The sequence below is a fragment of the Oryctolagus cuniculus genome, chromosome 9 (genome assembly GCF_051225735.1).
Source record: "Oryctolagus cuniculus isolate XC-2025 breed Fujian yellow rabbit chromosome 9, ASM5122573v1, whole genome shotgun sequence".
In the NCBI taxonomy this organism is placed as follows: Eukaryota; Metazoa; Chordata; class Mammalia; order Lagomorpha; family Leporidae; genus Oryctolagus; species Oryctolagus cuniculus.
In genome coordinates, this window is record NC_142875.1 from 2,436,353 (window position 1) to 2,458,276 (window position 21,924).

The window sequence follows — 21,924 nt, forward strand, 5'->3', positions numbered from 1 at the left end:
GGGTGGGACGGGTGGTGAGTGTTGGGTGAATACTGTGTACTGGGTGGCACAGTCGGTGTGTGTTCTGTGCACACTGTGTACTGGGTGGCACAGTCAGTGTGTGTTGGGTGCACACTGTGTAGTGGGTGGCGCAGGTGGTGAGTGTCGGGTGCCCCCTGTGTCCTGGGTTGGACGGGTGGTGAGTGTCGGGTGCCCCCTGTGTCCTGGGTTGGACAGGTGGTGAGTGTCGGGTGCCCCCTGTGTCCTGGGTTGGACATGTGGTGTGTGTTGGGTGCCCCCTTCATCCTGGGTGGCACAGGTGGTGCGTGCTGGGTGCACTCTGTGTACTGGGTGGCACAGTCGGTGTGTGTTGGGTGCACACTGTGTGCTGGGTGGCACAGTCGGTGTGTGTTGGGTGCATACTGTGTGCTGGGTGGCAAAGGTGGTGAGTGTTTTGTGCACACTCTGTACTGGTTGCATGGGTGTTGAATGTTGGGTGCACACTGTGTACTGGGTTGCCCGCATGGTGAGTGTTGGGTGCACACCGTGTATTGGGTTGCCCACATGGTGTGTGTTGGATGCACACTGTGTACTGCTTGCACAGGTGGTGAGTGTTGGGTGCACACTGTGTACTGGGTTGCCCGCATGGTGAGTGTTGGGTGCACACTGTGTACTACTTGCACAGGTGGTGAGTGTGGGTTCACACTGTATACTGGGTTGCAGAGGTGGTGAGTGTTGGGTACCCTTGTGTACTGGGTGGCACAGGTGGTCTGTGTTGGGTGCACACTTTGTCCTGGGTTGGACAGGTGGTGAGTGTTGGGTGCACACTGTGTACTGGGTTGCACAGGTGGTGTGTTTTGTAGGGTGCACACTGTGAACTGGGTGGCTCAGGTGGGGTGTGTGTGCGGCGCACACCGTCCTGGGGTGCAGACGCGGGGTTTGTGGGGGGTACACACTGTCCTGGGGTGCAAACGCAGGGTGTGTGGGGACGCAATCTGTCCTGGGGTACAGACGTGGGGTCTTTGGGGGTACACACAGTCCTGGGTGCAGAGGTTGGTGTATGGGGCAGTGCACAGTGTCTTGGGGTGCAGACACGGGGTGTGTGTGGGGCGCATGCCACCCTGGGGTGCAGACGCGGGGTGTGTATGGGGGCGCACAGTGTCCTGGGGTGCAGACACGGGGTGTGTGGGGCACGCACGCCGTCCTGGGGTGCAGACGTGGGGTTTGTGGGGGGCGCACAGTGTCCTGGGGTGCAGACGCGGGGTGTATGGGGGCGCACAGTGTCCTGGGGTGCAGACGCGGGGTGTGTGGGGCACGCACGCCATCCTCGGGTGCAGATGCGAGGTGTATGGGGGCCACATTGTCCTGGGGTGCAGACGCGTGGTGTATGGGGGCGCACACTGTCCTGCAGTGCAGACGAGGGGTGTATGGGGGCGCACATTGTCCTGAGGTGCAGACGTGGGGTGTATGGGGATGCACACAGTACTGGGGTGTAGATGAGGGGTGTATGGGGATGCACACCGTCCTGGGGTGCAGACGAGGGGTGTGGGGGGTGCATAGTGTCCTGGGGTGCAGACGCGGGGTTTGTGGGGCGCACACTGTCCTAGGGTGCAGATGCGGGGTGTATGGGGCGCACACTGTCCTAGGGTGCAGACGATGGGTGTATGGGGGCGCACACCGTCCTGGGGTGCAGACAAGGGGTGTGTGGGGGGCGCAGTGTCCTGGGGTGCAGACGCGGGGTGTATGGGGCGCACACTGTCCTGCGGTGCAGACGCGGGGTGTGTGGGGGGCGCAGTGTCCTGGGGTGCAGACGCGGGGTGTGTGGGGCGCAGTGTCCTGGGGTGCAGACGCGGGGTGTATGGGGCGCACACTGTCCTGCGGTGCAGACGCGGGGTGTGTGGGGGGCGCAGTGTCCTGGGGTGCAGACGCGGGGTGTGTGGGGCGCAGTGTCCTGGGGTGCAGACGCGGGGTGTATGGGGGTGCACGCCGTCCTGGGGTGCAGACGCGGGGTGTATGGGGCGCACACTGTCCTGCGGTGCAGACGCGGGGTGTGTGGGGGGCGCAGTGTCCTGGGGTGCAGACGCGGGGTGTATGGGGCGCAGTGTCCTGGGGTGCAGATGCAGGGTGTGGGGGGCGCACACCGTCCTGCGGTGCAGACGCGGGGTGTGTGGGGCGCACACTGTCCTGGGGTGCAGACGCGGGGTGTGTGGGGCGCACACTGTCCGGTGCAGACGCGGGGTTTGTGGGGCGCACACTGTCCTGCGGTGCAGATGCAAGGTGTGTGGGGCGCACACTGTCCTGGGGTGCAGACGCGGGGTGTATGGGGCGCACACTGTCCTGCGGTGCAGACGCGGGGTGTATGGGACGCACACTGTCCTGGGGTGCAGACGCGGGGTGTATGGGGGCGCACACTGTCCGGTGCAGACGCGGGGTGTGTGGGGGGCACGTTGAGGATCAGGCACGCGGCGCCAGCAGGCGAGGGCCTGGCCGCAAGGGCCTGCGGAGTGAACGCTCTGCTTCGCCGCGGCCAGGTCCTGCACCGTCGTTGGCCACTTTGGGGTGGCCGCACCCCAGCGAGACGCCCAGCTCCACCTGCGCTAATCTGGGAGCGCCGTGCGGTCTCCCGCCCCTCCCTGCGGCCCCGCCTTCCTGCTCGGGCGGGCGCGAGCCAGGCCCGCCTCTCGGCGACCTTCCGGGAGGCGGGGGAGTGGGCGGTGCCTGGAGAGGCGGTGCCTGGAGGAGGCGGGGCCTGGAGGAGGCGCGGCCTGAAGGAGGCGGGGGGAGTGGGCGGTGCCTGGAGAGACGGTGCCTGGAGGAGGCGGGGGAGTGGGCGGGGCCTGGAGGAGGCGCCGGCCCTGCGCGGTCTGGCGGGCCCTCTTGCGCCGACATGTTGCGGCCGCGTGGGCCCAGCCGGGGCGCCCCGCTGCTGCGGGCGGCGCTGTGTCTCGGGCGGGCCGCGTCGGGTGGGCCTGCGGGCCGGGCGGCGAGCGGCGGGCGCGGGCGCGGGCGCGGTTGGGTTCAGCCCGCGGGCCGCGACACGGGCGTGCAGGTGTACAACAGCCGCACCGGAAGGAAGGAGCCGCTGGTCGTGGCCCGCGCGGACGCCGCCTCCTGGTGGGTCTGGGCGGCGCGGGCGGGCGGGCGGGCGCTGCGGGGACGGGGTGCCGACGGGGGCTGCGGGGCACCTGCCAGGCTGAGTCCTGGAGCCCGGCGCGCGGTCGCAGAGTGGTGACCTTAACGGCGGGAAGGGGGCGCTTACAGCCGAGCGTGTGCGAACGCGCTTCACAGGGTGGGTTTGACTCTGTCCCCAGGTACAGCTGTGGACCCACTGTGTACGACCACGCACACCTCGGCCATGCATGGTGAGTGTCCTGGGCTTTAGTGTTTCACTCCAAGGGCCTGTTTACTTCGGAAAGAGGAGCCTGTGTGCGTTTTCACCCCTCGGGTGGACCTGAGGGGCACTGAGTGAGTCGCGTGCCGGGTGCTGTGAGCAGGCGCGCTGCGGTCGGACCGGGGTCTCGGGTTTTGAGCGTCCATGCCCACCTATTTTTTTTAATTTTTTATATTTTTTTTAATTTTTGACAGGTAGAGTGGACAGTGAGAGAGAGAGAGACAGAGAGAAAGGTCTTCCTTTGCCGTTGGTTCACCCTCCAATGGCTGCCGCAGCCGGCGTACCGCGCTGATCCGAAGGCAGGAGCCAGGTGCTTCTCCTGGTCTCCCATGGGGTGCAGGGCCCAAGCACTTGGGCCATCCTCCACTGCACTCCCTGGCCACAGCAGAGAGCTGGCCTGGAAGAGGGGCAACCGGGACAGAATCCGGCGCCCCTGCCGGGACTAGAACCCGGTGTGCCGGCGCCGCAAGGCGGAGGATTAGCCTAGTGAGCTGCGGAGCCGGGGTCCATGCCCATCTTACAGATGAGGAATGAGACCTTGCTCTGCAGTGGAGCCAGGCATGGGCCGGCAGACTCGGTAGTGGTCAGGGCTTCTGGCCGCGTCTTCCGGTGGTGGAAGGGGTGAGGGTCCATCTGGGGTCTCTGGTGAGGGCACTGACCCCGTTCTGGAGCACAGCACCCTTGTGACCGGACACCTCCCAGGGCCCCGCCCGACGCCGTGGCCTTCCCGGGCACTGGGCAGTGGGGCCTGGGCTTCCCCGCTGCGGCTCCGGCGCTGGGAGGGACTCGCGGTGAGACCCGGGACTCAGCCCGCAGCGCTCTGTGTGCTGCCACGAGGGCGTGAGAGTGGGTGTGACGTCCTGCTGTGTGCGCAGGCCTTCTGAGGGGCTGGGACTGTCCTGTCCATTCAGGCCATGATGCACAGGTCGCTGACTGGGTGGGACCTCCCTGACCCGCCCGCACCCGTGTCGCCGCGCTCTGTGATGCCCCTGCTGGTGCGTGTGAGCATTTCGTGAGCAGGTGCAGTTATTCCTGGCGGCTGGGCGGCGGAAGGGCAGGGGCCAGCGCCGTGTCTGCTGCCCGAGAGCGGAATTTGAGCAGACCTGAAGGACGGACGGGGCTAGCTCAGTAGTAAGAGAGACCTCACTGTTTCCCCAAGAGGTCGTGGGGGTGCAAACCCTGGTTGGGTTCAACTGCAGGAGGCCTTGGTGGGCCACACTGGGGACACGCTGCGTTGCCTGGGCCAGATCATTCGGGTTTCCCAGGGAGGCCGTGGAGCAGCGGGGGAGGAGCTGTGGCGGCATCGAGACAGGCGTCCTGCCCACTGGATTGCGCGGGAAGGCTGCCACCCAGAACACAGCCGGCCGAGGGCCACAGCTTTGCAGAGGTGGTGCGGCGTGCGAGGCTCCCCGTGCCGATGCTTCTGACTTCCGTGCCGCAGCTCCTGCAGGTGTGTGCGTGTGTGCACGTGTGTGTGTGCGTGTAGACTGGCCCCTGCTGGGGTCACGGCCACAGCAGCCCCTGCAGGTGTGTGTGTGTCCACATGTCTGCGTGCGTGTGCGTGTAGACTGGCCCCTGCTGGGGTCACGGCCACAGCCGCTCCTGCAGGGGTGTGTGTGTGTGTGTGTGTGTGCATGAGTGTGCGTGTAGACTGGCCCCTGCTGGGGTCACGGCCACAGCCGCTCCTGCAGGGGTGTGTGTGTGTGTGTGTGTGTGTGCATGAGTGTGCGTGTAGACTGGCCCCTGCTGGGGTCACGGCCACAGCAGCCCCTGCAGGTGTGTGTGTGTCCACATGTCTGCGTGCGTGTGCGTGTAGACTGGCCCCTGCTGGGGTCACGGCCACAGCAGCCCCTGCAGGTGTGTGTGTGCACATGTGTGCGTGCGTGTGCGTGTAGACTGGCCCCTGCTGGGGTCACGGCCACAGCAGCCCCTGCAGGTGTGTGTGTGTCCACATGTGTGCGTGCGTGTGCGTGTAGACTGGCCCCTGCTGGGGTCACGGCCACAGCCGCTCCTGCAGGGGTGTGTGTGTGTGTGTGTGTGTGCATGCGTGTGCGTGTAGACTGGCCCCTGCTGGGGTCACGGCCACAGCAGCCCCTGCAGGTGTGTGTGTGTCCACATGTGTGCGTGCGTGTGCGTGTAGACTGGCCCCTGCTGGGGTCACGGCCACAGCCGCTCCTGCAGCCTCTGCCCTCTGACGGAGGCTCCCCGGAGCCAAGGCTGTGACGTAACTCTGTTCATTATTTCGGATTCTGTTCATTCAGCTCAGTCTGGTTTCAGGTTCCAGTTAATCTGGCTCAAATCTCAAAGGCCATAGTGCAGTAACAGAAGGAATGACTGGTGCCTATAGAATCAGCAAGGTTCTGTCCTGTGGGTCAGTGGAACTGTGCCTAACGTGTGAGTGGGCAGACAGGTTGAGGCCGGGGCCCACAGGTGAGGCTGGGAGTTCAGTAAGCCTGCAGCAGCTGGTTGTTATGTTGATCGTTTTGTTTAGCGGCAAGTGATGCTATGAGTATCCAGATGGCCCTTGGCAGGAGAAAGGTTCCCCACCCCTGCTTCCGTGCTCAGCATCTTGGCTAGGATTTTCAGAGGAATTAAAATTTCTTTGGTTGATTTACTAGAGAGACCAAGGCAAAGAATACCCTGTCCCTGGTTTTCTCCCCAGATGCCCACAGTGGCTGAGGCGGAGCTGAGCCTGAAGGGGGGAGCCCGCAACTCAACCCAGGTCTCCCCCCCAACCCCGCGGGCGGCAGGCACCACCTGCTGCAGCGGCGCTGCTGGAAGCCGTCAGCCGGGCGGGAGCCGGGCTCTCTGATAAGTGGGATGTAGGTGAGTCCTGCGAGGTCAGCACCTGCCCCCAAGGTAGCTTTGCCACTAGACTGTAACCTCAGTTAAGCATCTGAGGTGGGTGATGAGGGTGATATAATAGCCATAATAACATGGCTAGAATTTTTTTAAAGATTTATTTACTTGAAAGGCAGAGTTAGAAAGGGAAATACCTTGTGTCCACTGGTTTCACTCCCCAGGTGACTGTAACAGCTGGGGCTGGGCCAAGGCAAAGTCAGGAACCTGGAATTCTATCTGAGTCTCCCGTGGGAGGGGCAGTGGTCCAAGTACTTGGGCCGTCTTCTGCTGCTTTCCTAGGCGTATTGGCAGGGAGCTGGATCGGAAATGGAGCAGCTGGGACTCAAACCAGTGCCCACGTGGGACGTCAGTGCTGGCCCCATTCTTGAGATTTTTGAATCCTTTTGGTTTTCAGGGCCCGAGTGACCACAGTGCAGTGTATAAACAGAGTGGCATGCTAGTGTTCTGCTGCAGCGTTACATTCCCAGGACTAATCTACAGTTGTTTTTTTTAAAGATTTATTTTTATTTATTTGAAAGAGTTACAGACAGAGGGAGAGAGAGGTCTTTGATCTGCTGGTTCACTCCCCAAATGGCCGCAATGGCTGGAGCTGAGCCGATCCAAAGTCAAGATCCAGGAGCTTCTTCCAGGTGCAGGGGCCCAAGCACTTGGGCATCTTCCACTGCTTTCCCAGGCCAAGGCAGAGCTGGATCAGAAGTGGAGCAGCCGGGACTCGAACTGGCGCCCGTATAGGACACTGGCACCGCAGGCCATGGCTTTAACCCACTGCACCACAGTGCTGGCCCCTCTAACACCATTTTAATAAGACCGTACTTGTATTGTTAGCCACTTCTGATTTACCAGAGAAGTTGCAATGCTAGAACGTGACGGGGGTTTAAAAGCTCTCCATGTTTTACTACCCAGGGAAGTTGTAGTGTGAGTTTTTATACAACTGAGTAGACGTGAGCTCAGACAGCAGCTCTGAAATGAGAAGTGCTGTCCCGTGCCCTGACGCAGGTGCAGCAGCTGCTGGCGTGGCCAGCACCCCTGCAGGCAACGGCGTGGACTGTCCGTGCATGACCGACACGTGGGAGCGTGTGCACGTGTGAAGTGTGGTGTCTTCGAAAGTGAGGGTGATGACTGCGATGTGACGACGCCGTAGCCTTCTGTTGTTTTTTCTCCTTCCAGCTCGTACGTTCGATTTGATATAATTCGAAGGATCCTAACCAAGGTTTTTGGATGCAACATCGTCATGGTGATGGGTATCACAGATGTGGATGATAAAATAATCAAGAGAGCCAGCGAGGTAGGCCTGGAGCTGCGCTGCCCTGGTACTCCGTGGGTCGTGTTCTCCCCCCTGCCTGACGACTGCTCCCTGCAGGCACCACTGGTTCTCCTGCTGTGTTCCTGCGGGTCTGATGCCAGTGACAGGTTACCTGAGTGATCTCTGTTGTCCTGGTAACACTTCCCTGTTGAATGCGCTGCTTCACTCTTCAGTGGTCCGGCTCCGAGGGCCCTCCCGCTCCCGCTGAGGGAGGCGGGCGGCCGAGCCGTACTGCCTCTGCCTTTGTTTCTGTTTCCTGCTACCCTTCAGGCCTCAGAACAGCCCCTGTGCTAGGTGGAGAGGACCTCACTGCGCTTTTTAAAATACGGGTTGTATAAGGCTTTATTTATTTATTTATTTTCAAAGATTTATTTATTTATTTATTTAGCAGTCCCTGAGACAGAGAAAAGAGAGAGATCTTGCATCGATTGGTTCACTCCCCAAATGGCCACAATGGCTGGAGCCAGGTCAGTCTGAAGCCAGGAGTTTCACCCAGGTCTTTTATGTGGGTGGCAGGGGCCCAAGCACTTGGATCATCTTCTGCTTTTCCCAGGCCTTTAACAGGGAGCTGGATCAGAAGTGGAGCATCCAGGACATGAACCAGTGCCCACATGGGTGCTGGCATCGCCGGCAGCAGGGTTAACTGCTATGTCACGATGCTGGCCTCTTGTTTAATATTTTTAAAAAATACCTGAAATTGGGGCCGGCGCTGTGGCGGTGCAGGTAAAGCTGCCACTGCCTGCGATGCTGGCATCCACGTGGGTGGTGGCTGCCATTGGGTCCCGGCTGCTCCACTTCCTGTCCAGCTCCCTGCTAATGCACTAGGGAAGGCAGCAGAAGACGGCCCAAGTGCTTGGGCCCCTGCACCCACGTGGGAGACCTGGCAAAAACTCCTGGCTCCTGGCTTCAGACTGACCTGGCTCCAGCCGTCGCGGCCATCTGGGGGGTGAACCGATGGATGGAAGACCTCTCTTTCTGGCTTTCCCTCTCTCTTTGTCTCTGTAATTCCGCCTTTCAAATAAATCAGATTTAAAAAAAACAAAACAACTCTGAAACGGTGTCCAGTCTGGAGAAGAAGGCAAGGGCAGTGAAGTCAGTAATGCGCTTGCCTCTCCCACTCTGCCTGCGTGCGCACAGCTTCCACTGTGGTGCCCCATCCCGTCTGGCTTTTCAGTTTAAATTTAAAAAAATAGATGTTTTGTTTACTTGAGAAACAGAGAGGAAGAGATTGATTGATCTCCCGTCCACTGGGTCACTCCCCAAATGCCTGAAACATCTGGGTCTGGGACAGGCCAAAGCCGGGAGCTTGATCATCCCAGGTCTCCTGCATGGGTGCAGGGCCCCAGGGGTGAGCCAGCCTGCTGCCTCTCAGGGTGCACATTTTTAGGAAGCTGGAGTCAGGACTGAATCCCCGGCACCCCAGTATGGGGTGTGGGTGTCCCATGGGCGTCTTAGCAATGGGGCCGAATGTCCAGCCCCCATCCTGTCTGGATCCAGCTTGGTGCCCGGTGCTGCCTGGATCCTCTGTCATGTTTCTTCCCTTGTTTCACTGCCACCCTCTGCCCCTCCCCATCAGGAACCAGGCGTTGGTGCAGCCTGTGCTGTGGGGGGATGTCCACCCGCCAGGACCAGGCATTGGTGCAGCCTGTGCTGTGGTGCTGTGTCCTCCCCATCAGGAACCAGGCGTTGGTGCAGCCTGTGCTGTGGGGGGATGTGCACCCGCCAGGAACCAGGCGTTGGTGCAGCCTGTGCTGTGGGGGGATGTGCACCCGCCAGGAACCAGGCCTTGGTGCAGCCTGTGCTGTGGGGGGATGTGCACCCGCCAGGAACCAGGCCTTGGTGCAGCCTGTGCTGTGGGGGGATGTGCACCCACCAGGACCAGGCCTTGGTGCAGCCTGTGCTGTGGGGGGATGTCCACCCGCCAGGAACCAGGAGTTGGTACAGCCTGTGCTGTGGTGGGATGTGTACCCGCCAGGAACCAGGCCTTGGTGCAGCCTTGCTGTGGGGGGATGTCCATCCAGGCACAGCCTGGGCATCGGGACTGTGGCAGTACATCTCACTCAGGTCAGGAACTGGTGCAGCCTGTGCTGTGGGGGGATGTCCACCAGGCTGCAGGCCCCATCCGGGTGCTTCCATCCTTGCTAGCTCCTCCTCCAGGACCCCTTCTAGAACCCTGGTGATTTAGTGGTACCTGGGTCTCCTTCCACTTGTGATGGTTCCTCATTCCTTAAGTTTCCCTGTCTCCTGTCATTGATGGTTTCAAAGACAGGACTTTGATTTTGTAGGGTGACCCTCGTGGGTTGTTGGCTGTGTCTGTTCTACAGAGAGGTGTGGAGAGGCAGAGGTGTGTCGGTGACCCCCGTGGGTTGTTGGCCGTGTCCCTGTTCTGCAGAGAGGTGTGGAGAGGCAGAGGTGTGTCGGTGACCCCCGTGGGTTGTGGGGTGTGTCCCTGTTCTACAGAGAGGTGTGCAGAGGCAGAGGTGTGTCCTTGTTCTACAGAGAAGTGTGCAGAGACAGAGGTGTGTCGGTGACCCCCGTGGGTTGTGGGGTGTGTCCCTGTTCTACAGAGAGGTGTGGAGAGGCAGAGGTGTGTCTGCAGGTGGCACAGGCCTTCCAGGGCCTTCTGACTTCAGCCCTTCTGGGCAGGGTCCTGCAGGTGGGAATGACTCGGGCACTGTGCCCAGCAGCAGAAGAGATCTCTTTGCTGCCCAGCTGGCCCAGCAGAGTCTGCCCTCCCAGACCCGGGAAGGTGTAGGTGCAGCTGCCGTCAGGGGCAGCAGATGGGTGTCAGGGTGCTCTCCGGGCTCCCCCAGGTAGCTGGGGCACCTGCCCTGCTCACGGCCCCCTGCTGCAGGGCTCCTCGTGGTCCTTGGACGTGGCCTTTTTGACGGGATGATCTGACCCTGCAGGGGCCCCGTCCCTCGCTGTGCCTGCGGGGTGTCTGCCCCATCGTCGTCCTCTGGACCTCAGTCTTCTCAGTTCAGTGCAGCCTGCGTGGCATGGCGTCTCCTCATTGACGTGTCAGGTGCTGATTGGCTGATGAAATAAGTAAAGCTGACCTGATTTTTTTTTAAAGATTTTTAAAATTTATTTGAAAGAATTAGAGAGAGAGAGAGAGAGAGATCTTCCATCCCTGGTTCTCTCCTCAGATGGGTGCAGTGGCCAAGGCTGGGCCAGATGAAAGCCTGGAACCTGGAACTGCATCGGGTCTCACAGGGTGGCAGGGATCCAAGTGCTGAGCCGTCCTCTGCTGCGTTCCCGGGCGCATTAGCAGGGGCTGTACTGGAAGTGGAGCAGCCGGGCAGCACGCGTGTGGGGTGCCAGCATTGCAGGTGGCAGCTTAACCCATTGCGCCACAGCACTGGCCCTGACCTGCTTTTGATGTGAACGATAATTTTTTAGTCTTTGTAAGCCATTTTTAAAAATCCCGTCACATCAGAGTTGCCACCTCAACCGTTTCCAGGTGGCATTAGGTGCCTCACCTCGTCCTGCATGTGTCTCTGGAACTCATCTTGGAACCGGAACTCTGACCCACCCCTGGCAGCCCCCACGCTGCTCCCCGTCTCTGAGTGTGGCAACCTGGGAGCCTCCCAGGAATGACTGAGTTCCTGAGTGTCGTGGCCCCCGGGCTCCCCGTGCTATGGCGTGTGTCGGCATCTCCCTGTTAGGGGCTGCGTGGTAGTCACTGGCCAGCGTGTGGACGGGCCGCGTGGTCTCCATGCCTTCCTCACCCTTGGATATCTGGGATGCTGTCGTTCCACTGCTCGTTATAAAGTTTTTTAAAATTTCACTGATTTTCATTCTATTTGAAGGGCAGAGAGAGACACAGATCTTTACCCGCTAGTGTATTCCTCAAATGCCCACAGCGTGGGGGCTGGGCAAGGCTGAAGCTAGGAGCTGGGACAGTCTGAGTCTCCCGCGTGGTGGAAGGAGCCCAGGGACCTGAGCTGCCAGGGCACGCGTTAGCAGGCCGCTGGAATTGGGAGTGCAGCCCAGGCACGCCAGTGTCAGCGGGGCAAGCTTCCCACGTGGTGGCTAGCCGCGCGTCACATGCCGCGTGATGCCACGGGAGCCGCAGAAGCCATGTTGGAAGGGAGGGCTGGGTGTTGGGGCAGCGTCACTGTGGTCAGCCATGCCAGAGGATGTCTGTGTGTTCCCATGTATGATTGTATGCACACGTGTGTTCTCGTGTGTGTGTATGTGGTGGTTCCATTTAGAACCAGAGAGATTAATTTTTTTTTTCTTAAAAAAGATTTATTTATTTATTTGAAAGGCAGAGAGAGATCTTCCATCCACTGATTCATTCCCCAGATGGCCGCAATGGCCAGGACTGGGCCAGGCCAAAGCCAGGAGCCTGGAACTCCAGCTGGGTCTCCCACATGGGTGGTAGGGTCGACTTGGGCCAGCATCTGCTGCTTTCCCAGGTGCCTTAGCAGAAAGCCGGATTGGAAGTGGAGTCCCACTTTGGAAAACCTCTTTGTGAAGAGATTCAGAGGTACAAAACACTGGCGCCGGTGCTGTGGCGGAGCGCGTAAAGCCACGGCCTGCAGCGCTGCGTCCCCTGTGGGGGCCGGTTCGTGAGTTGCTGTGCAGAGAGAATCAGGCAAGTCAAGCAGTCACGGGTCTTCAGGTCCCAGATGGCACAGCGTTGGATCCAGGCAGGCCGCACGAAGACACTAGGCTTTGTTGCCCGCTCTTTGGTCCTCTGGATTTACGCGAGTTAGCTGATTTTTGGGCCTCCGAGCTGTGCCCAGCAGTGGGACGGTTCTGTGTGGAGCACAGCCGGCACTGGGCGCTGTCTCCGCTCTGCGCCTGTAACTCCTTTCAGCCTCGTCTTCCCCACCGAGAGCTGCACCCTCAGGGCAGCCGAGGGGTTCTTCGTGGAGGGAGTCGCCAGGTGTGCTGGGAGACGGAGCACTGATTTCCAGAGGCAGCAACACTTGGCTGCCTGTTGTCCCTGCCGGTGCTGGCGTCTGGGATGGTGCCTGGGCTGGGGGACATGGCCGCTGCCCACCCCCTCATCTCGATGAGAAATTTGAGGAAGTTCCGTCATGTGCCAGAGTGGAGATTCCCTCTGCCGTGAAACGGGAGTCCCATTTCACTGTGTGTGTGTGTGTGTGTCTACACACGATCACGTGTATGTGTGATCACGTGTGATATTTGTGCTCCTGCGCATGCGTGCACGAGTGTGTATGCGATCATGTGTGTGTGTTGTGTGTACACACATCTGTGTATGTGCACGTTGTATACATGTGTGAGTATACTGTGGGTGCTGTGTGCCCCTGTGTGTGCACGTGTATTCACGTGTGTACTGAGCAGTACACGTGTGTGTTGTGCACACGTGTATATGCATGTGCTGTATGCACATGCGTATACACGTTGTGTGTGTGTGTGGCGGGCCGGGGGCGAGTCTGGCACACAGGTGGCTGCGTCCGGAGGCTCGTGGCTTGTCTGGCGGTCCGCAGTGCGGAGCCTCGCCCCGTGTCAGGGCTGTGCCTGTCCCGTCTCTGCAGATGCAGATCTCCCCTGCTGCCCTGGCCGCTCTCTATGAGGAGGATTTCAAGCAAGACATGGCAGCCCTGAAGGTGAGCGTGTGGCCGCTGTCCTGCCGTGACACAGGGCGGGGGCGGCGGGGCCCCCTGCACCCCGGAACCGCAGACACACGGCCGTGTTCCCTGCTTCTGGCAGGTCCTGCCGCCCACCGTGTACGTGAGGGTGACGGAAAACATTCCTCAGATAATTTCTTTCATCGAAGGAATAATTGCCCGGGGGCACGCGTACTCGACGGCCAAAGGTAGGACTTCCGTCGTTGAGGCCGGGCGGTGGGTGACACCCGCGGCAGCGTGAGCCGTGGGCTGGGCCGGGCGTCCCGTCCTCGGCAGGACTGCGGCTTCCGCCGTGTAGTGTCTGCAGCCTTCCCCGGTGCTCCTCCTGCAGGCGCTCTCCACACTTGGAGAAGTGGTGTGGGAGGCCCGTCCTGGGGACCCCTTGGGCTCCGTGGTTGGTGTTCACCACGGTCGTCTTTCAGCTTTGTTTAGAAATTCTAGCAGGGGCGGGCAGTGTTAATAGGGTTAGGCCACTGCCTGCAGCACCGGCATCCAGTGGGCGCCAGTTGGAGTCCTGGCTGCTCCACTTCCGACCCAGCTCCCTGCTGGTGCGCCTGGGACAGCCGTGGAGGATGGCGCAAGTGTTTGAGCCCCTGCCAGCCATGTGGGAGACCCAGATGGAGTTCCTGGCTCCTTCGTGGCCATTTGGGGAATGAACCAATAGATGGAAGATGTCTCTGTCCCTCTGTGGGTCTACCTTTCAAACAAATAAATCTTAAAAAAAAAAAAAAAGGCAGGCAGGAATTCTCATAACAAAGAGTTGGGACAGAAGCAGGGCAGGCTGCTGCCTCTTGGTAGGGGCGAGCCCGGTCCCTCTCTGCGGTGCAGGGTTGGTTCATCTGGGAGGTAGCACGTCCCTGAATGGAAGGACCCAGCGTCGTCATCAACCCGAGACCGGCTCCGGGGCCTCCCTGTCCCTCTGCGGTCATTTGCTCAGTCACCCTCCAGATCTCCAGATGGCCCGCTGCCCCCTGCCTGTCAGGCAAGGCTGTGCATTCAGAAATACGCCTTTCTGGTCAGTCTCTGTGTGTGTCTCTTGCTCATTCATTTACTTATTTGAAGGGCAGAGACAGGCAGACAGACACAGACAGAGCTCTTGGATCTGTTGGTTCACTCCTCAAACGCCCGCAGCGGCCAGGGCTGGGGAAGGCCAAAGCCAGGGGTCCAGAGCTCGCTCTGGGTTCCCACATGAGCAGGGACCTGACTACTGAGCCATTTCCTGCTGCCTCGCAGGGTGCACAGAGGTGGGAGGCTGGGATTGGGGTGGAGCTTGGAGTGTCAGAGTGTCACCAGGCACTCGGATGTGGGACCAGGTGTCCCAGTGCTGTGCCAAACACCTTCCCCTTTAGTTCCTTTGATCTGCAGCAGTCTGCCCCCTTCTTCCCGTCCCTGTCCCCTTTCTAAGAGCCCGATCTGTTCAGTTGTCTTACGGACCCCTTCGTGTCCGGGTTTGTGCCGCCACTTCCTTCTGGTAAGCCTGGTGGCTCTGTCTTACGGCAGGGTAAGACTGGCATCCTGGCGTTAGGCCGCTGCCGTGGCTGGGCACTGAATCCGCTGTACCTCTCTTTCCTCGTCTGCCATCTAAATCCTCCTACCCGTTAACCGGAGACACATCTCCCCGTGAAGGTCGCACTGTTTGCTACCGCCGGTGATGTCTGCCTGGACCGTGCACCCGGCGGCCGGTGCTGTGCTGCCGTAGTTTGCCTGGCGACCTGCTCAGGTTTTGTCCCAGCTGGACGAGGAGTTCTCAGGCCAGAGAAACCTTTCACGTTACTGAAGGCCCCAGCCCAGGGCCACGGGTGTGCAGCTGCTGACATCCTGTGTAAATCGCCAGGCTGTGTGCCCCTGGCTGCCATGAGTCCTGTCCCGGCACTCGAGAGGAGGGTGAGGGACCCTCACACGCAGCCCGTGTGCCTGGGCTGCCGCGCGCGCTGTCGGTACCGACTGGAGCCTGCGTCTGCAAGCGCTGGGTGACTGGTCTAACTTGAGGCATGACGTGCAAGGACGCGGCTGGGTGCTGGGCGCTCACCCTGTGGCTTTAGCAGTGGCCCTGCCAGCTCACTGCCGTGGCTCGTCACACATTTCAGTGACAGTGTAACTACTTCAGAGCACACTCACATGCACCCAGACGCCAGCAGTTTGGACTCTGCGACAACTCCACAGGGACTTGGCTGTAGTTGACCTTTGAACTGATTGTGGAGTGGTACCACGCACGCGAGGGACCCTGTTCCTGCCACCTCCGGTGGTCTCTGTCATTCCTGCAGAGCTCGCGTGGGCTTAGCAGGCAGCAGCACGCGTCCAGCTCAGCACGGGGGAGTCCCACCCAGGGGAGAGCGCCTGTCCAGGTCTCCGGGTCCGCCTGCCCCTTGTCCCCCTCAGTGAGCCCTTCCTGGGGAGCCTGTGGCGTCCCCGGTGCCAGTGCAGAGCCTCCTGGGTCCTACGGTGACTCAGTGCCAGTGTCCCCATTAAGGCAGCACAGGTAAGAAGTAGTGACTGTGCTCATGAACGTGAAGACTGTTTTAAACTCGAAAGCTTCAAAGTTGCACCCTCACTTGGGCCCTTGAGGTGGCTGCGTGCGGCTCAGTGGCTGCTGAGTGACGGGCTGAGGTCTGACATCCATCCCCACAGCCTGCACGTGCACCCCCTGCCTCAGGGAGCAGGGCTCCTGCCCAGAACCTGGTCTGTCAGGGAGAGGGGGGTGACAAGAAGCCCCGGGACAGGCTTCAGTGAGCACGTCCTGTCTCAGCAACCACACATCTTTTAAAGGGCAGGCAGAGGGGCGTAACTGATTCAGAGTGACACCAGCTATAGGACAGAACCGACACTGGCGCCAGCATGCCTCTCCGGTCAGTTTGCAGGTCATGTAGCTAGCAGGGTAGCTTTCCAGGTGGGCCTGGGCCACACCCAGGAGCAGTTTACCTGATTGGCAGAAGGCTGGGGTGGGGGGAAATGTGCCTGGGGCTCCCGCCACCTGCCAGCAGCTGGGCAGCGGGGTCCCTCCTGGGAGGCGTGGTACGCCATGGCCTCTCCACCTCCTGCGAGGGCAGGCACCAGCCTCACGGGGTCACCCGCTGCTGTGCCTTCTCAGGGCTGTGGGCTTGCGCTTCATAGTCGCAGGTGGCCCCGGTCAGCCCCGGCTCCACAGTGGCCCTGGCAGGGGTCGTCCTGCCTCAGTCTGGAGTGCGTGCCGCAGCCTGTGGGCATCCCTGGAACTTGCTGGGAGGGTCGTGGAGTCCAGCCCAGACCAGGAGGGGCTCTGAGAAGATGCCTGGAAGGGGCCTCGGTGCCGTGGGTGACTTGGGCCTGGCCTGAAGCCCGAGAGCCGCAGGAGGCCGGTGGGTCGGGCAGTGCACCCGCTTTCCTGCTCCTTGTTGGAAAGCGGCGTCTCCACAGTTCACAAAGAACTCGGGGCCGTGTTTGCACGTCTGTGCTTCGTGCAGTGCCACATTGCGTTTTCTAGAATGTGCTGCTGGAGTTTATAGCTGGTTTAGCAGCGCTGTAAGACGGAACCAGTGCAGGCCAGATGCAGCTTCTGTGTTTAAATTCTGATTCCTTGTTTGGGGTTGCGCTTGCACAGAGGTTGCTGTCTCAGCTGAGCAGCTGCGAATCTTGATCCCCTTTGTAAAACAGGCAACGTCTACTTTGATCTGAGGTCCAGAGGAGACAAGTACGGCACACTCGTCGGTGAGGTCCCCGCTCCGGCTGGAGAGCCAGGTGAGTTGGCACGGCCCCTGCCTTGCCCCTCAGGTTCTGGGGAGGGGGATCTGGAAGCAGGCCTCCATTCATTCTGATGTGGTGACACTGGGCATGCGCCCACCACAGCCGTGCTTGAAATGTAATCCTGTGTCTCTGAGAATTGTAGAGTATGACGGGTCTTCATAAAGTTCATGAAAAGTAGGTTTTTTTTTTTTTAAAGATTTGTTTATTTATTTTTGAGGCAGAGGCAGAGAGAGAGAAAGGGAGAGGGAGAGAGAGGTCTTCCATCTGCTGGTTTACTCCCCAAATGGCCACAGTGACCAGAGCTGTACCAGTCCAAAGCCAGGAGCCTGGAGCTGCTTCTGGGTCTCTCACACGGAGACCCAGATGCTGGGTCTCCCAGCACATGGGTGCTGGGGCCCAAGGACTTGGGCCATCTTCTGCTCTCCCAGGCCATAGCGGAGAGCCAGATCAGAAGTGGAGCAGCCAGGCCTCAAACCAGTACCTATGTGGGATGCCGGCATTGCAGGCAGTGGCTTCACCACTACGCCACAGCGCCAGCCCCGAAAAGTAGGTTTTTGAAAAACCGCGTGAGTTTCAGAATTTTTAACACCAAAATAAACTTACCTTTATTTATGTGAAAGGCAGAGTGACACATAAAGGAAGAGAGAGAGACAGAGATCTATCCACGTGCACCTGACAGCGGGCCGGGGCTGGGCCGGGCCAAAGCCGAGAGCCAGGGTCCCCATCTGGGTCTGTACGTGAGAGGCAGGGAATCAGGTACTTGGGCTGTCACCGGCTGCCTCCCAGGGCTGTTGGCAGGAAGCTGGGTCAGAAGCAGAGAAGCTAGGCCTGGAACCAGGCACTCTGATGTTGGACGAGGGTATCCGTACCCCAAGCGGTGGCTTAACCCACTGTGCTGTGATGCCTGTCCTTTTGTCTTTTAGTGTTATTATTATCAGGTGCAGAGAAAGAGAGAGAGCTCCCATGTGCTGATACACTCCCCAAATGCCCACAACAGCTGGGGCTGGGTCAGGCGGAAGCCGGGTGTGTGATCCAGTCTCCCGTGTGGGTAGCTGGGGCCTATCCACCTGAGCCATGGCTGCTGTTTCACAGGGTGTGCGGTCGTGGATAGCTGGAATTGGGGCAGCTCCGTGGTCGCTGTCTCACAGGGTGTGTGGTCATAGCTGGAATAGGAGCACCATGGTCACCGTCTCGCGGGGTGTGTGGTCGTAGATAGCTGGAATTGGAGCAGTGCCGGGACTGCACCCAGGCTGCCAGATGGGATGCGGATGTCTTCACTGGCATCTTAGTGGCAAGGCCAGATGCCCACCCCGAAGCTGTTCATTCCATTTCCCGTGACTTTATGAAGTTCCTGCAAATAAACGTTAACCAGCAAGTAAAATGTCTTCCCGCGTGCGTCTGCACTGCACTCTCTCCCGGCAGATGGGCGCTCACCGGTTCTCTGTCCCCTTCCCGAGTTGTGCTTTGTGTGCACGCGCAGCGGGGTGTCGTGCTCTTCCGTGTCCCGACTTCCCAGCCTGTGTCAGCAAGTCGTCATGCCACACCTTTTTCCATGGAGAAGCGATAATAAATGTGGAGGACTAAGTTGGAAACAATTTTCGGAGGCTACGATTTGAGGGAACCAATCAAGAGTGACAGGCAGAAACCCCAGAGACGGGGTCCTGGGTCTTTGTGGACAGTATTTGGACAGGTGCTGTCTCCGTGTCCTGTGAGCTGTGCAGTGGGAGCCCAGCTGTCAGTAGCGGCCTGGGTCTGACTCTGCCACCCCCACCCCCACCCCGGGCTGGGACAGAAACCTCGGGATCTCCATGCGCGGGGCCTCACGGAGGCAGAGGTGCTCCTGAGAGTTCTGTGTCCTGGCATCAGCAACAGTTTTTATTCTTTTTTTTTTTTTTTTTGAGATTTTTATTTATTTATTTGAGAGGTAGATTTACAGAGAGGCACAGAGAGAAAGGTCTTCCATCCATAGTAGCCAGAGCTGGGCTGATCTGAAACCAGGAGCCAGGAGCTTCTTCCAGGTCTCCCGTCCTGGTGCAGGCACCCAAGCACTTGGGCCGCTTCTGCTGCTTTCCAGGCTGTAGCAGAGAGCTGGATCGGAAGAGGAGCACCCGTATGGGATGCTGGGGCGCAGGTGAAGGCTTAGCCCACTGTGCCACAGTGCCGCCCGTTTTTATTCTTTTTAAACATCTTAGCGCCACTTTAGGCTCACAGCAAAACTGAGTAAGGTAGAGATTTCCCTACATTTGCCATGGATACCCGTCCTGTACCAGTGGGTCTGCCTGTCACAGGCATGCTAGAGCTGGCCCCAGAGAGGGCTGGACACAGGTACCAGGACGTGGTGCCCACCTTCCCAGGAGCACCCGCGCTAACTGCACTGCCCTCACTGCCTGCTGGGCTCCGCCTCCTCAGCCCCGGCTCCCCGGAACCCTAGCACCCCCGACCTTGCGGCCTGCTGCAGACTGTCCTGTGGTGGCCTGGTCCAGCGGCAGCCTCCGCACGCCAGCGTCTCAGGCTGAGTCGTGTGCATTTCCGTTTGCTGCATGTTCCCTCGGGGTCGGACGGCTCGCCGGGGCGCCCTAGCCACCTCTCCCTGTTCCCCATGCGGCAAGCTCCGGTCTTGAGATCTCCCACTGCCCAGCCCGCGGGGTGCTAGGCTGCTTCGCCTGTCTGCTCCCTCTCCTTAGCGGGGCCCCCCAGGCTGCTGGACTTGTGAGAGGACAGCGCGTGGTGTGGGGAGAGAGGAGAGTGTGGGAACAGAAACGGGAGGCGCCTAGAGGAAGGAGGTCTGGGGCGGGTGTCACCGTGGCCGTCGTAGGACCCCTCCTGCTGACTCCTCTCGTTGCTGGCAGCTGACTCCGACAAGCGACAAGCCGGGGACTTCGCCCTGTGGAAGGCGGCTAAGCCCCAGGAGGTGTGCTGGGCCTCGCCGTGGGGCAGCGGTAGGCCCGGCTGGCACATCGAGTGCTCCGCTGCCGCCAGGTAGGTTCTGGGGCTGCTTGTGTGTGTGTGGCGCCTGGTACGGCTCAGCTGGGCCCACAGAGCAGGCTGCTGGGCGGCAGGGCCGTGGGGTGCGTGAGCTGCAGGCGGGAAGCGGCCAAGCCCGGGACATGCTGCACTTCCAGATGTCAGCAGCTCCTCGTTTTAGTGAACGAGGCCACTCTAGGTCAGGCATGAGCTGCGTGTTGGACCGGCAGGTGTGCCTCCGTCTCCTCTGTAGCTGGCCCCAGTGTGCCTGTGCCTGAGGGCCGGGGGCCAGCCAGACCACTGGAGCTGGAGGAACCTTGGCCGGGCTGTGGCACCTTCAGAAACCTGTGTTTCCAACCATTTTAGGAAAAGGGCACATACCCACATCCTCAGTGCCCCTGTGGAGAGAGCGCCACCCAGGTCTGTGCTGCTGGGGCCAGCAGGTGCCCAGGGGACGGAGCCCCCTCACTGCCTGGTGGGAGTGCCGGGTGTGCGGGACCGGAGGCCGAGCCGCTGCGCAGCCTCATGCAGAAGCGGTGGTGGCTGAAGTGTGCTGCCTCGAGTCCTTCCCCGACACTCCTGTGCTCGGGGCCTGCACGGGCTTGTGAGAGTGCATGTTACGAAACAGCTGTGCACGGTCGTGAACACTTTTTCTTTTCTTTAACTGGACCACCTAGTTAAGTGTTTATTTTCATCTACTTGAAAGGCAGAGTAACGGAGAGGTTCACTCCCCAGGTGTTTACAGCAGCTGGGAGCCAGAGCTCGGTCTGGGTCTCCTACGTGGGTGGCAGGGTGCCAAGTACTTGAGACATCTGCTGCTTCCCAGGGTGCATTAGCCGGGAGCTGGGTCAGAAGCCGAGGGGTCAGGACTTGAACTGGGAACTCTAGTATGGGGTGCAGGCCCTTAGTCCACTGTGCCACGAGGCCCACCGTCATAGCGAGCTTTTAGTGCTGTTTTCCATGGACTTTTTGAAGTATCCTTATACGATCACTAAGTAGTAAGTTTTCAAAAGCCAAATGAGAAATTATGGTTTCACCGTTCTGTCTCTTGTTAAAGTTGGAAAATTAAGTTCCAGCTATTCAAAGTGAGAAATAATTGTTTTAAAAAACCAAATGTTGTGTCTGAAGCAAAGAGAACTAAGTCTAGTACAAGCCGCTGTGGATTGGGGATTTTACGATGAAGGAAAAGATAAGATTTGAGTTTTCACGTGAATCAGATCAGTTAAGTGATGCCAGTTGACCTGGCATTTAGATCCATTTATTCGCACCTCGGAGCGGCCGGGTGGGTAGGCTGGTCCTGTGTCGTGTGGCTGGGCTGATTCGCTGTCCGCCGCTGTGCCATGCAGCTTGGTGTTCGGAAGTCACCTGGATATCCACTCTGGCGGGATCGACTTAGCCTTTCCACACCATGAAAATGAAATTGCTCAGAGTGAAGTCTTCCACCAGTGCGGCCAGTGGGGCAGTTACTTTCTGCACTCGGGTAAGTGTGTGCCGTTTGGCCCTGTCCCTTCCCGTCACTGGGGAACAGCAGCTGCTGGAAGTACCTGGATCAGCCAGGAGGTCAGGAGACGGGTGTGTGCCTTCATTGGTTTTAGACAATCTCGCAGGCAGGTCCAGACTTCCGGAACATGGTGCGGGGTCGGACTTAGAATGTTTAAACTGTGCGTGGTGTCAGCAGTCGAGGTGGTAGTGTCTTTGGCGGGCATGTGTCCGCCAGTTTTCACCAAGACTGGCCGTGGAGCACCTTGCGTCTGAGTCGGACAGAAGCAGAGGGAGACTGCTCTGTGGGGAGCAGCCGCAGGGCCTCCCTTGGAGATGGGCCATGTGGGACCACAGTCCGGGACGGACTCCAGCCCAGGGTGTCCCGCACTGAGCTTGGTCCTCCTCTTGTCCTTCACCACGGGGGCCCAGTTACGGCTGTGAGTGCCACCACAACAGAAGACCCAGCTAACGGCACTCAGAGGCCGGCACCCTCTGGCTGACAGCGTGAGCTTGTACCTGGGGCCCAGTGAGCCCAGCGAGAGGTTCCTCCTCTCAGGGCTTGCTCAGCTAAGCCAGTGCTCTTGAACTGCAGCAGGGGGTGGAATGGGAGGCAGTTC

The 21,924-nt window shown here is 59.8% G+C and overlaps 1 protein-coding gene across 3 annotated transcripts in view; it reads left to right on the forward strand.

Moving 5' to 3' along the window:
• Positions 1–1,557: 1,557 nt before the first annotated feature.
• Positions 1,558–21,924, forward strand: part of CARS2 (cysteinyl-tRNA synthetase 2, mitochondrial) — a 32,842-nt gene continuing 12,475 nt past the window's right edge. The window contains exons 1-8 of one of the 3 annotated variants that reach the window (XM_089303398.1): positions 2,072–3,093; positions 3,291–3,341; positions 7,400–7,517; positions 13,049–13,120; positions 13,224–13,329; positions 16,772–16,855; positions 19,711–19,840; positions 21,172–21,305. In XM_089303398.1, the coding sequence (XP_089159524.1) occupies positions 2,300–3,093; positions 3,291–3,341; positions 7,400–7,517; positions 13,049–13,120; positions 13,224–13,329; positions 16,772–16,855; positions 19,711–19,840; positions 21,172–21,305 (1,489 nt within the window). In that variant the 5' untranslated portion in view covers positions 2,072–2,299. Of the gene's footprint in view, positions 3,094–3,290; positions 3,342–6,032; positions 6,191–7,399; positions 7,518–13,048; positions 13,121–13,223; positions 13,330–16,771; positions 16,856–19,710; positions 19,841–21,171; positions 21,306–21,924 lie in introns of those variants that run through there. The other 2 variants (XM_070048567.2, XM_089303399.1) reach the window with 2 other exon arrangements.